A 14,747-nucleotide genomic window follows, 5' to 3' on the forward strand; every position below is an offset into this window, starting at 1 on the left:
GACTGACGCTCTTCATATGTTAATTCTTAAATGTCCCATCAATATATCAAGGGGAACTTTCCACAGGAGCCCTTCCCTGTGAACTGCCAGGTTTTGGAATTACTTTGCTTAACATTAGGCAATGTGCCTTCTCAGCATTTATTAGACAAGAGGAGACGAAAACTCTTAACAACCCCTCTTCAGGGGCTGGAGAGAAGACCATGTACTTCGGAAGAACTGAGTGTGGTTCCCATCAAGCACATCCAGGAGACTCATCATCATCTGTAATCCCAGCTCCAAGGGATCAGACGCCCTCCTCTAGCCTCTACAGGCACCTGCACTCACATGCGTACACATACCCACACACCAACACACATCACTGAAAATAAATGAACTACCCCAGGTCTACTTCCAAATAACCAGATCTCATGGGGGAAGGAAGCAGCTCTCACCTGCTCAGGTCATCAAAGGAACTGCTCGAACCCTTGTAGGGTACCCACTGGACTCTCCTGCACAGCCAAGCCTGTGCTAGTTGGTCATGAGCAAGCACTGCACCAGAAGACCCTGAAGGTGAGAGACAACTGGTATGTGGTCAGAACACTATAGATCTGTAAGAGCCCAGAAACCCACCTCTTGGTGAAGATTCCGACTCAAAGACCAAAGTGCCGCATGCAGTCAAAGTCTCGAGGTCAAGTTCTGACTAGGCACACCCTCCATCACCTGAATAGCTGAGTCCTCTTTGGGGCGCCAGTGTCTAAGGCAGGTACAAATGCTTATCTGAGTCTGTTTTTCATCAAAGGCTCGGTCTGTATCTTCCAAAGTGGGGCTTACAAGTGCATCACAGGGGAGGGTGTATGTTCCATCCTTGGGACTCTCAAATGCTTGTACATGCAGGGAGCTCCAGATGGGGACACCACTGCTCTAATCTGGTGTGCCCTGAAAACGTTGACTTTAATTAATTTTTTTTAAACGTTGCTTTCTTTCTTCTCATGAATCCTAATAGTCAAGCCTTTTTGTGTTCTGCTAATTTTAGAAGTCCTGCTATTCTTTGGGAGGAGAATGGTGTGAAAATCAAGCAGAGTACCCAAAAATAAAGAGTAGATCTGTTTCAGGGATTGCAGCATGTTTAACTGGAAAGCACCTCGAGATCTGCCACTTTCTATCGCGTCTTTAATACATTTCCCCAATTCCTCTGGAACATTTTAGCTTCAGAGAGAACAAGAATGAACTTCCTAGTCTATGAATATATCTTTGAGGAAATACGGGCACTCAAAATGATCTCTAGACCCTGACTGGAGACTAGGGGGCTTTTTATTTAACAATGTGCTGGCCCCAGATGGAAATGAATGGTATGTTCCAGGAACCGAAGTGCAGTGACACAGACCTTGCTCTGTGAACCCTGAAGGTGGACACTTCATGGTGTGTCCGTGGCTCCTCCCACCTTCTGCTTTTATAAAATTAATACTACTTAAAGAACTTGGTTCTTTCAGACTCACCAGAACGGTAGAAAGGCAACCATCCTGGCTGGCTTGGTCCCACTGTGGTCACATGATGGCCAGCAGCACGGAAAAAATGTAAGCAGTCTGTCTCTAGTGGTTACCTGAGGACCCCAGTCTATGCCTTCTTACCAACTGGGACGCCAGAGATTTGTAACAGAAAGTTAGACTCTGTGTCAAGCCCTTCATGCAAACAATAAATATTACTTCTGCTCATAACTGGACTTTTCTCCAGCATCGTCTTTGAATGTTGAACCTTTTTCAATTAATTAAAAGCCATGCACTGCAGAGTGCATATTTTATCAGCCCTCAGCTGCTTAAGTGTCTAGAAAAGACCAGGCCGTTTTTCTTTTTCTTTCTTTCTTTCTCTCTTTTTTTTCCAGGCAAACCAGAGCAAGTACTTGCAAGGGTCATATCTTTTTAATTATCTTTTCTCTCTTTGATTAATTATTCCGTCTGACAATAGCGTGTTTCTAATGCTATTCACCTGCCTTTGATGATTGACAACTTTTCTGTCTGATTCAGAGCAAACAGCTGCTGCCACAATCTCCTAGCAACCCGGGTGTGATGGATGAGCCCCCAAGATGGATGGTTGCAATAAATCATGTCTCCAGCCATAAAACTGAGAAAAGGGGATAAGAAGAAAAGCGAACAAAAAACAAAACAAGATTTCTTCCCATGAGTGCACTTAGTTCCTTACCAATTATACCTGAACTGGACTTGTACCTATTAACAGCAGAGTTTTCCTAATCAGTAAAAAAATGGAAAGGTGATATTTGTATCAAAGGTGTTTACAATTCTTCCTGCAAATTGGCACTTGTACTCTTAATTACCTCCAACACCACCCAGTGCAAGGGCAGATGATCAAAGTTTTGCCTTCTTCCATGAAGTCTCAGCAAGCAGCAGCAGTGACTGATATAACCTGATGTGATTCCAGGCACCAACAAAAGACGGATCTGATTCTACCTGGTTTGAGGCAGCAGCTGGGTAACTCTAGAGCGGACCCTAAGTCATGCCCATGGGCAGTACAAACTGAGTGCTAATAGTTATTTCAAAACAGAGAGAGAGAGAGAGAGAGAGAGAGAGAGAGAGAGAGAGAGAGAGAGAGAGATGCCTGTTAGCCAGTACACAGCCTGAATCCTGTTTCTTTCAGATGCCAATGCTTTTTACACGTCCAGGAAACTTCTTTCCCAGCAGCCTCTAGGCACACATATTCAGCCCCTCCACAAATTCTAGATTCTTGTATTTTTATAGATGAAAAAAAAAATCTCCGTCTAATCTTCTATCTCATTGTTTTTAAAAATGAATTACCACACTGTAAGTCACAGAAGAAAGCTGCTATTTTGTTAGTAAACCCAAATAAAGTTGCATACACAATATGAATACAGCTCCTGACAACTGCCTCTGCACTATCGGGGCTCCCGTGGCTTAGAAGACTGAAGCAAGGAGGCCACCGCTTCTCCTTTCCTTTCTCTCCTGGGGAGCCAGGCACCAAGGCCCTGAGAGCAGAAGAGTATGCATAAAGGCCATCAAGTTGCCACAGCCTCCCTCCAGACAGCTGGGGGCTCCAATGGCAAACCAGCCTGCGTCCCTAAGTACTTCCAGTAGGTGGGGGTGTCCCAGTGCACAGAGCTTGAGGGTGCAAAAGCAGCAGAAATGATTAACTGGCAGGGCCTGCAAACAGCTGTCCACATCAGTCCTGGTGGGGGTCGGTGGGGGCCCAGCTGCGGAGAACAGAGTGCAGACACAAAGGAAAGGAGGCTGCTGGGAGCAGAGGCAGGGAGCCGAAAAGGGTCATTTTTTGTCTAAAATATTCTTAAGACGTACAAGTGTTTTTTTACTTTTTTTACTTCATTCTCACACTACTAACCAAGCCAACCGGTATTTTTTTTTTTTTTTTTTTAGTTATATTGTGCTAAGCTTTTCCAATACAGTTTTTTTTTAAAAAAAAAAAAAAAAAAAAAAAGCATGAATTAAAAAAAAATCCGACAAGGGTTCAGCAACTACGGCTCTGTTTCTGTTTTACTGTTTAATACGTGAGTGCCTCCACGGCAGAAGAAAGGCAGTGAGAGAGAGAGAGAAAGAGAGACAGACAGACAGACACAGACACGCAGAGAAAGACAGAGTTGCTTGTTAGCTTTAGTGCCAATCACAGACACTTTATTTTCCTCCCATGTCTTTTAAAATTATTCAAAATTAAAGCTTCACCCCTCCCTGCCTTATGTTTTGGGGGTCCACTATTATAAATACAAGGGGGCTGCTGTCTACCCAACAGCAATGAGAGTCCAAGGCCAATCGATGAAACACACACACACACACACACACACACACACACACACACACACACACACACACAAGCCCATAGCCAGTCCCGTCTGGTCCAACTCTCAAGTTACAGGTTTACTCGGCAAGTCTAAATAATATTCAAAATGATAAATGGCACCCCAAGCCCAGCATCTACCATCAATCTTTTTTTAAGGAATATCCATCTTCAATAACGTACGTTTGAATCATGTGAAGCCAGGAGCCCTGAGACTCATTTATCCCACCCCTCACATGCGGGGCCTTGCTTGAATGATACCTGTCAACTGCTTTCCCCACTCTAGACTAAAGGGAAGCAAAAGAAGGGGGGAGAGAGAAGGACAGGGAAGTCACACAGCACGGGAAGCTGAGCAGTGTGGCTCCGCAGAGCACATAAAGGGATGCAGCATCTTTGGTACTGCAGCCAATCTTGTACCCTCATGCCACACCACACATCCTGAAGACAGCCATATACAGGGCAGGCTGTAGCCTCCCCTCTCCCTGCCTCTCCTCTCTCCACCCTCTGCCTCTCTCACCAAATCAGCAGAGCTCCGAGAGCAAGCCACACTGTACTGTACTGGAGGAGGAGGGGACAACCGGGCTTCCCCCCCCTTGCTGTTGTCTGGCCGGGGCCCATATGATAAATGACATATGTCATTCTGTCAGGAGGAAAGGGTGGGTCAGTGATGTATGAGTCCGCTGAAAAGGAAATCGACTGTTTGGCATGGCGAGGCTCTTCTCCACCAGGATTTAGTTTCAGAACTCTGAAATGAATTCTCCGACGTTTCAAGTGCATACTTAGGGCAGGCTGCCGGGAGGCCTGGGGAAATCGCACTTTATCCTCCCCCTGTCCTTCCAATGGCGCGCGTACGCGTGTGTGTGTGTGTGTGTGTGTGTGTGTGTGTGTGTGTGTGTGTGTGCTCGCACACACACACCCTAAACCAATCCTACTACCAGATACCTGGAAAAGGCCATGTGCATGTCAGCATCCTCAGCAGTCGCACACTGGGGGTTGTTAAAAATATGATTTTAAAAAAAAAAGCAGAATGAAATGGAGGGCAAAGAGGTTAGTCCTTTTATTTATTTATTTTTTAATGGCAAAGGGCTGACACAAAAGCAAGATAAAAATTAGCATGTTTGAAGTAATCGGCCCGCAGCTTGACATCTGCATAGTAAATTTTAAAGGGAAAAAATGTGTCAGACAGCCATGCGCCGATGCGCCCTCCCCCCTTTCATTAGCTCACTGCCAGGGTGGTACCGCTCAACCTCATTACAGCGGGAGGATTTATGGAGCTGAACCCAATGGCAAAGAAAAGGCATCTGTCAATAATTGTAGGAAGCTGCACTCACAGCTTTGAAATCTCATTAAGTATGCAGTTATCAGGCATAAAGATCAAAAACATTACTCAACTCCGACAGAATCTTATGGGGGAACATTAATTAGCAACAGGCCTACAGTACAAAAAGAGAGAGAGAGAAAGAGAGAGAGAAAGAGAGAGAGATGGGGGGGAGACTTCCTCTCACACCTGCCCAAACCCACAAACCTAAAGCAACACTCCCCCTCCCGCCCGAAAAAAATAATTCCCGGCATCTGAGATTGATCAAGAACATGAAACGAAAGACACACACACACACACACACACACACACACACACACACACACACACACACGCAGAGAGAGAGAGAGAGAGAGAGAGAGAGAGAGAGAGAGAGAGAGAGAGAGAGAGAGAAAGGGGACCGGGAGGGAGGGAAGGGGTGGGTGGCGGGCAGGCGGGCAGCGAGGGCGGGTAGAGGGAGGCGGGGCGACTCGTTGAGAAAGGCCTGGCGGTGAGGACAGAAAAGGAAGGAGCCGTCAAACTTGAGGAGGATGTCAGCGCCCGCCCTGATTACAGGGGCCTATGCAGTTCACAGACCTTTTATCATTCCACCCATCAAAACCAGCCTAAGAGTCAGAGTCTGAGGACTTGGGGCTACAGGTCTGCAGCCCAGGCTGGGTCCAGACACAGGACTGTCCCTTTAGCCCTAGACTAACCTGCAAGGTAGGACACCCACCTGCCCAAGGCCTGCTTTCCTGGGAATTAGTCTGCAGCCAGGCACCAAAGCCAACAAGACCCTTGGAGGAGCCCTGGACACAAGGTGGAGCATCTCTGCCACCTTCACACACATTTTTCATCTTCCTAGAAGGCACTGGAATCCCCCTCTCACGCATGCACCTTGGCTTATTTTTGTGTGTGATCATTTGAAGCGCACGAAGGTCAGGCATGGTGACATGGGCCTGTCATCCTAGCGTGCAGGAAGCTGCAACAGCCTGGGCTACATGGCAAGATGCTGTCTCAAAAACTCACATATAAGTAAATAAGTAAATAAATAAATAAATGGAAATCTCACAGAAACTGTTGTCAAGTTCACCCTGGGTCATGAGGCTTTAAAAGATTCTCTGTAACAACGTCGGGGGCGGGGGGGGGGGGGGGGGGGGGGGGGGGGGCGGGGGGAACGCGTAGTGGGGAGGGTGGCTACAGTCGGGCATCCAAAAGATCAACAAGCCGCTTTAATCCAAGGTACCCAAGAGGGAAAAACAAAGTTAAACAGTATGTTCCCTTGGCCTGCCACATTGCCCACCACTTGCAAGCTGCACTGGGAGAGAATAACTTAGGCACGATGGGAATTTCCCCATGAGCCTTTTACGCCCAGGATCTCAGGCAAACTTCTGTGCCCTGTGGAAGGGATGGACCCATTCTGGGCACATTGAACCTGGGAGTGTGGGCCACGGTGAGGTGGCTGCAGGACAACGGGCAATCTCAGCCCTGGCACATCATGAACAGTCTCACACACATATACTCGTGTGCGCACGCACACACAAGTCCATGAAACATATAGAATGAAGGTAATGAAGTAAACAGGCTGCACTTTATTTCCCTCATTATATTATTAATATAAAAAGTGATCTTTTCCACTTACCATAAGCACATGCATTCTCTCTCTCTCTCTCTCTCTCTCTCTCTCTCTCTCTCTCTCTCTCTCTCTCTCTCTCTCGCACACACACACACACACACACACACACACACACACACACACACACACACACACACAGCATTTCCCATAATTCTACACCATGAGAAAACCCGAGGATCAGAGATCTCCCAGTTCCCCACTCCCTCCCATGCCAGCCTCTGGTGTCATGACCACTTCTAAAGCCTTTACCTCTCTCCTCCACACCAGACAAAACCTTCTCTTAATTAGCCACATCTTTAAGGAAACTGGCATTAAGATCCCTAGGCAACAGGCTCAGAGATTCCTTCAAGCCAAGGAGCCATCCTTCGGAATCCCAGTGAACTCAGCTCGAACCAATTGTCACCTATGACCCAAATAGTTAGCAGCACTTGTGTACAAACCAGACTCTGGAAGAAATGTTAGCGTTCATTACAATAAGGTGTTTATATTTTTTGTATGCTACAACATTACCTTTATTATGTGTAACATCAAAGTGATTATAGCAATTACATCTAACAGAATTAATTACATCATTCCAGGATACATAATGCATTAGAGGTAAGCCAAAGAAAGAAAACATCTTGATTGTAGTAACTATTGTTGGTTAGGCTTTCTCCAGCAGCAATGCCAATCCAGTGGCAGCTTGTAGGGCCCTGGAAGCTGAGAGGTTTCAGAAGAGATCAGGCTATTTTCTTAAAATGAAGTGACGCTTTTGCTTAATAATATGTTGGCGCTAGGGGACATATAAAATTGATTTAATATTTTTTAAGTGTAAATCTTTAAAAGGTGCTGGTTCATTCACCCAACCAATGTTACTACATAAAGAAAAAAAGCACATGGGTGAAAGACTTACAAGTCTTTACGTATGCAAAATAAATGCACTCAAGGCTTCATTAATATTAATTTAAATTCAAAACCCATTTACATTAAATTGTTCATTAAAAATTGCCTATTTTATGCAACATGCATTTCTCAAAGAACTCAGAGGAAACTGAATACATAGGGCTAAATTTAATGATGGGGACACAATATCAGAAGTAAATGAATTTGAGTCATTGCACGTAGAGCCCTTTACTCTCCATTAAGAAAAGGGACTCCAGTTCGGGAAACGAGCAAGAATTTGGAGTATTTTGTTTTCTACTACCTTAGACTTATGAAGAAGACATCCTGGTTTATCACAGACAAGGAAGAAGTGGTGTGTGTGTGTGTGTGTGTGTGTGTGTGTGTGTGTGTGTGTGTGTAGGGAGGGAGAGAGGGAGGGAGGGAGGGAGGGAGGGAGGGAGGGAGAGAGAGAGAGAGAGAGAGAGAGAGAGAGAGAGAGAGAGAGAGAGAGAGAGAACAGAGGCCAGTCAGCTAGCCTGCTTTGAGCCTCGGTTTCCAACTGGACTCAAAGGCACGGACTGGTAAGCTTATGCTTTTAAGAATGTGCCTCACTGAGCATTTCCCACTAGCCATCTCCACAAAAAAACTGATAGTTTACCTCTCCTCTATCTTCTGTCCTTTATTGTCATAGTCAGGAGGCCAAGAAGTATGACAAGGAGTGGGTGAGTTCCTTGTTTGGCCCCCTCCCTCCTCAAGACAATCTGAACTTCCCCTGTTTCCCCAACAGCTGTTCTGGATGAAGAAAGCACAGTTATAATTAATAACGTGTGTCCTGACAGTATGGATTACTAATTTATCATAAAGCCCAAATAAATTTAAATTATGCTCCAAGAACCACACCTTTGCATACGTGAAAGAAGAAAGTAGAGAGTCAGTCAGAAAGCCCACGCCATACAACTTGAGCAAAATGCCCTTGTTAAGCCTCAACACATCTCCTGGGCTATTTAGGTTGGAGCAGTGGGAAAATTTACAGAATTGAAGCTAATTAAACCCAAAGAATCCCAATGCTGATCAAACCAAGTGTATTGTGCTAGAAATGTCTTTTTTTAAATGAGGCTTATAAAATATTCAATATTTGGTCAAGGACACTATGTAATTCTCTCAATAATGATTCCTAAATCTAGAGTCTGTTAGTCATTCAGGCAAGTGGCCTTAAGCCGGCCATGTTGTGCTACTGTCTTCTCAAAGATTATTTCCAAGAATGCACCGCCTTACTCTAGCCACAAACAGCGACCTGAATTTTTAAGTCCACACTTAACGTAAATTTTTACACATGCTGAAAAAAATTAAGGGAAGCCCCAAAGTCCATCCATTTCTTACAATGCAGGTTTTTAAAAAATCCAGAAAGAGAGGAAAAAATATATTCATAGTCATTGTTTAGTAGGATTTAAAAATTAATTGAATGACTAACTGCAAATACTGGAAACTAGAATTAATCTGTCTGGATTTAAAAAAAAAAAAGGCTTACAGACATTTAAATGCATGTATCAGGACACTTTATCAACCTAACATAAAATTGTCATCTTATCTTATTATATGACTATTTTATGCATGTGTCAAAGAATTTAAAAATGACTGCCTGTCTATTGAGTCTAATTACAAGTGCACATTTTCTGCCTGGATGTTCAAGCCTACACCATTGTTACCAAATAAAATATATTGTATTCACCTTTCATTTTTACCTTCAGACACAGAAACCACCACTTAGAATGTAAGTAAAGCATGAACATGCACCAGGAGCATCTCACAGGGTCCCTGGTTTGGCCTGGCCTCCCTGCACTCGGGATGTGGTAAGGGTAGAGTATAGTTCCCAGGACCAGCAGCTTCAGTGGGCTGCATACTAGCACAGAAGGGTAGACACAGACCATCCCCGTTTTATTTTTTAACTACAAGGCCAAAGCTATGCATGGTTTGTTCAGTAGCACATAGGAATGGAAACCGGGCCTGCAGGAAACCCTCAAAAGGTTGCACCTGGAGTGCCTGATGGGCTTAAAGGAGGCTGTGACATCAAGACCATGGGACACTTGCCAGTTCCTTGCTCTTCTTCATGTCTGTGTTTTGCAACCTAGCCAGACCTCATTCTGCAGCCCACATGTAAAGAGAAAGCACCCGGGAGCGAGAGCAGATCCACACAGTTAACACGATCCTTCTTCTTGCAAAAGTGTCAGGCTGGACTGAATACAGGTTTGCATCCTACAAACTCACCTGGGTCTCACAGCATCTCCCAAGGCCCTGAACACAGTCACCTTCCATTCCCATCACTTCACTAACCAATCTTCAGTCAAAGAGAGGAAACAGAGTTTTGAGGCAATCTGGAGAATAACTGTTCGTCTATTACCTATTGACATCCTCCCTCACATTCAGGAACACGCTCAAGGCAAACCCAAGAATGGAATGACAAGGACCTCTGCCCACAATCAAGGGTTGCCCTGGAGTATACTGAAGCCCTCCCTGACAACTGTCAGGATCATGGAGTTAGGAGCACAGAATCTGAATTCTGGAAGCTTTTCCTTCCCAGATAGAGGCCCACAGGATGATTCCTTGACTGGTGTTTTTCCTTCGTTGACTTGATTTTCTTTTTTTATGTCAATAGTTCCCTTGGTTTCAAAGGAAATGGGGAGGGAAAACAACAGAGGCCAGGCATAGGCAGTTCTGTGCTACCTCACCCTAGAGAAGACTGCCTGTCCAAAGGAAAAACATGTGGCAGGTCTGAGAGGAAATAAATTCCCAAGGCAGATGCGGGCATGTCGTCCTGAGTGCTCGGGGCTTCCAAGAGAAAAGGCAAAAGCTGCTGGCGGGAGCTGCCCTAAGTAAGAAGCAGCTTGATGAAGGTGTCATAGGCACACCACCAGGTAAGCCACCTCTTAGGTGGGCCGCTTTTCAGGCATGCGCATGTCCACTGGTAATGGCAAAGACCTTCAGCCTATGCCAGGGAAACCCACAGAGTTCAGCAACACCAGCTGTTCCTAGTCCCTTTCACAAAAGTCAGGAGGCCTGAACACTGATCCTCACAATGCTACCCACCTAAGAACTCTATAGAAGAACAGTCCTTTGCAAGGAAAAATAAGGAATCCGAAAGTCACTGATGAGTTGTTGCTCACTGAAGATTTTTTTAATAGCCGAACAGTGTTCTTCTGTGATATATCCTCCAGAAAATGTACACACGTGGATAAAATATAACATGCTGTTAAGGATTACTCTAATTCAGCACTGCTATTTTCTGAAAATACTTGTTTAAAAACAGGTACTATAACTGGGGGGGGGGGTTCTATTTTAAGCAAGGAATAATGCTATTTTGCCTAAAAAACACTGGTCATTTCTAACCCAGCTTCAACGGGCAACAACAATCTTTCCACTACTAATGTCTGGCCTTTTCGTAGTCCATGCTCTGAGGAAGGAAACTCCTGCCCAGTTTTCTGACCAGCAGGTGAAGACACGCCTCTTTCTTTCCCATTCTCCCTCTCTGTAAAAAGACTCTAAATCATGCATAATTTCTATTTTCAAAAATCTAAATTGCAGAACTCCGTCTTTTCAGGGATTCTTGGAGCCTGCTTCGGCCTTTCGGAGAGCTCTGTTACATTTGGCCTAGATAGAAAGCCTGCATGCACCTGTGTGCTTCGTCTGCAGGCTCTCCCCAGCTCTGGGCCCTTTGTGGTTGTTATTCTACCCAAGACCATTAAAAGGGCCCTAATTCCTATGACATGATTATCCAGGTACCAAAGCCCATTTGTCACCTGCAGCAGAAAATTGAGTTAATGCACAACTAAAGGCAGCCAGGACTGTGTAATATCAACTTGATTACATCAAACTAGCTGCAAACCTAATTCTGCTGCATGACACTGCGTCAAGCTTGTCATCTCCAATCATTAAAGCTGTCAGGAATCCATCAGGTTTACAGCTAATTAGGTGAACACTAATGAAGCTGGCAAAACAACTTTTCTTTTTTTATGGCTGAGCGGACCTTTCAGTTTGGGGGGGGGGGTTGGATTCTCGAGTATTCTCAAGGTTGCTGTGGACAGGATTTCCAGTCACCAATCAGCAGACATCTTTCTTTTTCCCACTGTCTCTCTATCCGTACAAAGCCATCAATTTGTCATCACTCCCAGGATGTCCCAAAAGCCGCTGTGGGAACTGAAAAAGGAGGGAAACAGAAGTTCCTAGTCCATCCATCCAAACAAGCCAACGAAACAAAACGGCACCTCACACAGCTCACTTACTGGCCTGCGCGCACTCAGAAGCAGCCTAAATGTGGACGGGTTTTGTGTGGAGCTCTTCAGTCATGCTGCACCCCTCCTCCACACGTCCATTAGGCAGAGGCATTCTGATAAAGTAAATCCAAAACCAGGGTATGAGAAAGAATGAAAGCACTCATTCTGCCAACTTCTGATTGACCATTAAGCTATTGATGAATGTGCCTGTCAGGAGAGAGACAATTAAATCAAATATGAAACAAAGTCGTTTTGACGGGTCATTTTGATAGAGCAAAGCCATTCTTCCATCTCCCATTCGTCCTGCAGTCAGGTTTTTATATAATGAATTTTCCTTAACTGACCTGAGATTTCCTGGCTGGCTTAAAAGTGCAAAAAGGTTAGTGAACAGGTTGCTTTACAAAAGAATAATAAAATGAGTAAAAATCAAACTAACAGCACATTTGAGAAACTTGTCATATGGACAGGGTGGAACAGTAAAGCCAAACTACAGAGTTCAAAATCACATGGAAAGATGCAACCGCATATGCTTCATTGGATGGAGGCACAGATACCTTAAAAAATGTGTACCCAAAAAGGAAAGAAAAAAAATCACAGACTGGAAGAAGCCCAAGACATTCCTACTACCCAACTTTGTAAAGGATGCCTCCAAAGTTTCAGAGTTTATTTTGGGGAGATAAGCTCACTGCTAAAGCCTGGAATTTAAAGGAGGAGGTGGGATGAGCAGGCAGCATCAGTGAGGAGGTGATCTCTCTGTTGGGATCTTCAAACTTTCTAAATGTGGGTAACACCGAAAACATGCAAGCATTCATGCACCAAACCAAGTTTAATCCCTCCTAAGCTTTCTTCACAACACTGACAGGCCAGTACACTTCTGGGAGAAGTTCCTTCTCAGTGACCCTGATAAAGAGACTGCAGGCCAGAGTACAGCTGAGGTGGAAGCCAAGCTGGTCTGATGGTCATCACCATCACCACTAGCCTAGGTACCACCATCTTCAGCCTGGGTACCAACAGCACGCAGAACATTACCTCGGTGACCCTTCTCTCAGCCCTCCCCTCTTCTATCAAAAGAGAATTGAAAGGGAACAAGACTGAAGAAAAGGACTCCTAAGCAACCCTCCCCTTCAGGCAGCATCTGAGCCTCAGCATGTCCGAATGTTACTCATATCAAAATACATCACGTCCATATGTGGTCCTCTCTCAGCAAGCCGCCCCAAATCCCTGAAGTTGCACTGACAGAGCCCTCCTGACGTCATGGAGCTTGGCCTCACTATTGCAAGTGATTTATTGATGTTTATTGGGAATGAATAGATCAAAGGCACAGGCATGACGGGCGATCAATCAGTCATCAAATCAAGGGTGGCAACCGGCCAGAAACCCTTCTTCCAGCCAACGTGCCCCTAGCCGACATTATTGCAAAATAATGTTATGTGTGTGGGTTTTGTTTTATTTTCAATGATTCTTTTTTCCAGAAAAAAAAAAAAAAAGCAGCTCAGTCCTAACAGAAGTTGACGTTCCTGGTGGAAAAGGGGGGGGGGGGGAGTACTCAGATACGTCCCAGAACTAAGTGCTAGAAGAGGGTAGAGAACAGCAGCGGAAAGAGAGGGAGGGGGTAAGAAGATATTCACGAGTGGAGGGAATGTCAGCATCCAACACTGACCTGACAGTCATCTGACAATACCCAGACCCTGTGCGCTCTGGTTTCCACCGCTGTACCGGGTTTGGGCCCAATAAATGAAGAATCAATCGAATTAGCAGTAAGGTGGCCAGAGGGATCGGCTAGCTCACTCTCTGGATAGCTCTCGTCCGGATAGGCACCGGGTAGTACCCAGGACAACACGGAAGGTGTCCCAGAGAACTCAGGTGACCCCGCCCGCCCCCCCCCCCCCCTCCACCGAAAGACACGGGTTGAAGAGCGCCTTCCCTGCTGCAGCCAGAGCGGCGGAGGTGGAGATCTAGCCCAGCTCGGTAGTCTCCGGGAGGGTGTGCGAGCGGGTTGAGCGGAGAGCGTAGCGGGGCAACCGGGGGCGCGCGCACCCAGGCAGGAAAGCCACGAGCAGACCGGGCTCCCGGAGTTACTCTGCGCCCGCATAGAAAGAGAGGGAGAGAAAGAGGCGAGGAGTGCGGCCAGCAGCGCGGGGGCCGGCAGCCCGGAGGCGCGGCGCGAGCAGAGGAAGAGGAGGAGGACTGGAGGAGGAAGGGGAAGCCGCTCGTACCTGCTGCGCGCCGGGGCGCCTGCTGCTTCCTCCTCGGCATGATGCTTCTCCCGCGACTGCCGCCGCCGCCGCTGCCGGGCTGAGCCGAGGGAGGGAGGGGCGGGGGGGGGGGGGGCGAGGCGGGCCTGCTCGCAGCCTCCCCCCCGGAGAGCGGCCGCCCGCAGGATGCTGCTGCGCCCCGGCTCTCCGCGTCCCCCCCTCGCTGCGCTCCGCCGCGATCCCCGAACGTGCGGAGGGAAGGAGGGCGGGCGAGGGAGGCGCGGGGAAGGAGGAGCGCGGGGGGAGGAGGAGGAGGCAGAGGAGGAGGAGGAGGACCACGCTGCCGGCGGAATGGGAAGTTTGACAAATCGCTCCAGAGGCCCGAAGAGGAGGGGGCGGGGAGGAGCGGTCGCCCTCCCCCCCACCCCCGCCCCGTCCCTAGACGAGGTGCGCGGGGTTCGGGGCTGGAGGGCGGGGAGAGAGGGAGGGGAAGGCGGGCAGAGGGATGAGAGGAGGAGCCCGCGAGCGACCCCGGCCGGTCCTGCCCCGCTTCCCGCCCCCAGACAGGGAGGTCAAGGCATCCGGGGGTGGAGGTGTTGGGGGTGGGGGGGTGCAGCCGCCGCCGCGGCCCGGGGCTCAGCGGTCCAGTCTTCTGCCCACGGCGCGGCTGGAGCGGCGGCGTCGGCAACAGGCAA

The 14,747-nt window shown here is 47.2% G+C and overlaps 1 protein-coding gene and 1 long non-coding RNA gene across 5 annotated transcripts in view; one reads left to right on the forward strand and one right to left on the reverse strand.

The window, feature by feature from the left end:
- Window positions 1-14,245, reverse strand: part of Tshz3 (teashirt zinc finger homeobox 3) — a 73,660-nt gene extending 59,415 nt beyond the window's left edge. The window contains exon 1 of one of the 3 annotated variants that reach the window (XM_052714722.1): window positions 14,074-14,245. In XM_052714722.1, coding sequence (XP_052570682.1) covers window positions 14,074-14,113 — 40 coding nt within the window. In that variant the 5' untranslated portion in view covers window positions 14,114-14,245. Of the gene's footprint in view, window positions 1-431; window positions 551-11,866; window positions 11,971-14,073 lie in introns of those variants that run through there. The other 2 variants (XM_052714723.1, XM_052714724.1) reach the window with 2 other exon arrangements.
- The window catches only part of LOC128095604 (uncharacterized), a 42,897-nt gene continuing 41,909 nt past the window's right edge, over window positions 13,760-14,747 (forward strand). Inside the window, exon 1 of one of the 2 annotated variants that reach the window (XR_008213277.1) lies at window positions 13,760-13,825. This is a non-coding gene — a long non-coding RNA (uncharacterized LOC128095604). Of the gene's footprint in view, window positions 13,826-14,406; window positions 14,500-14,747 lie in introns of those variants that run through there. The other variant, XR_008213275.1, reaches the window with a different exon arrangement.

This window comes from Peromyscus californicus, unplaced genomic scaffold, assembly GCF_007827085.1.
Source record: "Peromyscus californicus insignis strain IS unplaced genomic scaffold, ASM782708v3 Scaffold_4__1_contigs__length_199733344, whole genome shotgun sequence".
Taxonomy (NCBI): Eukaryota; Metazoa; Chordata; class Mammalia; order Rodentia; family Cricetidae; genus Peromyscus; species Peromyscus californicus.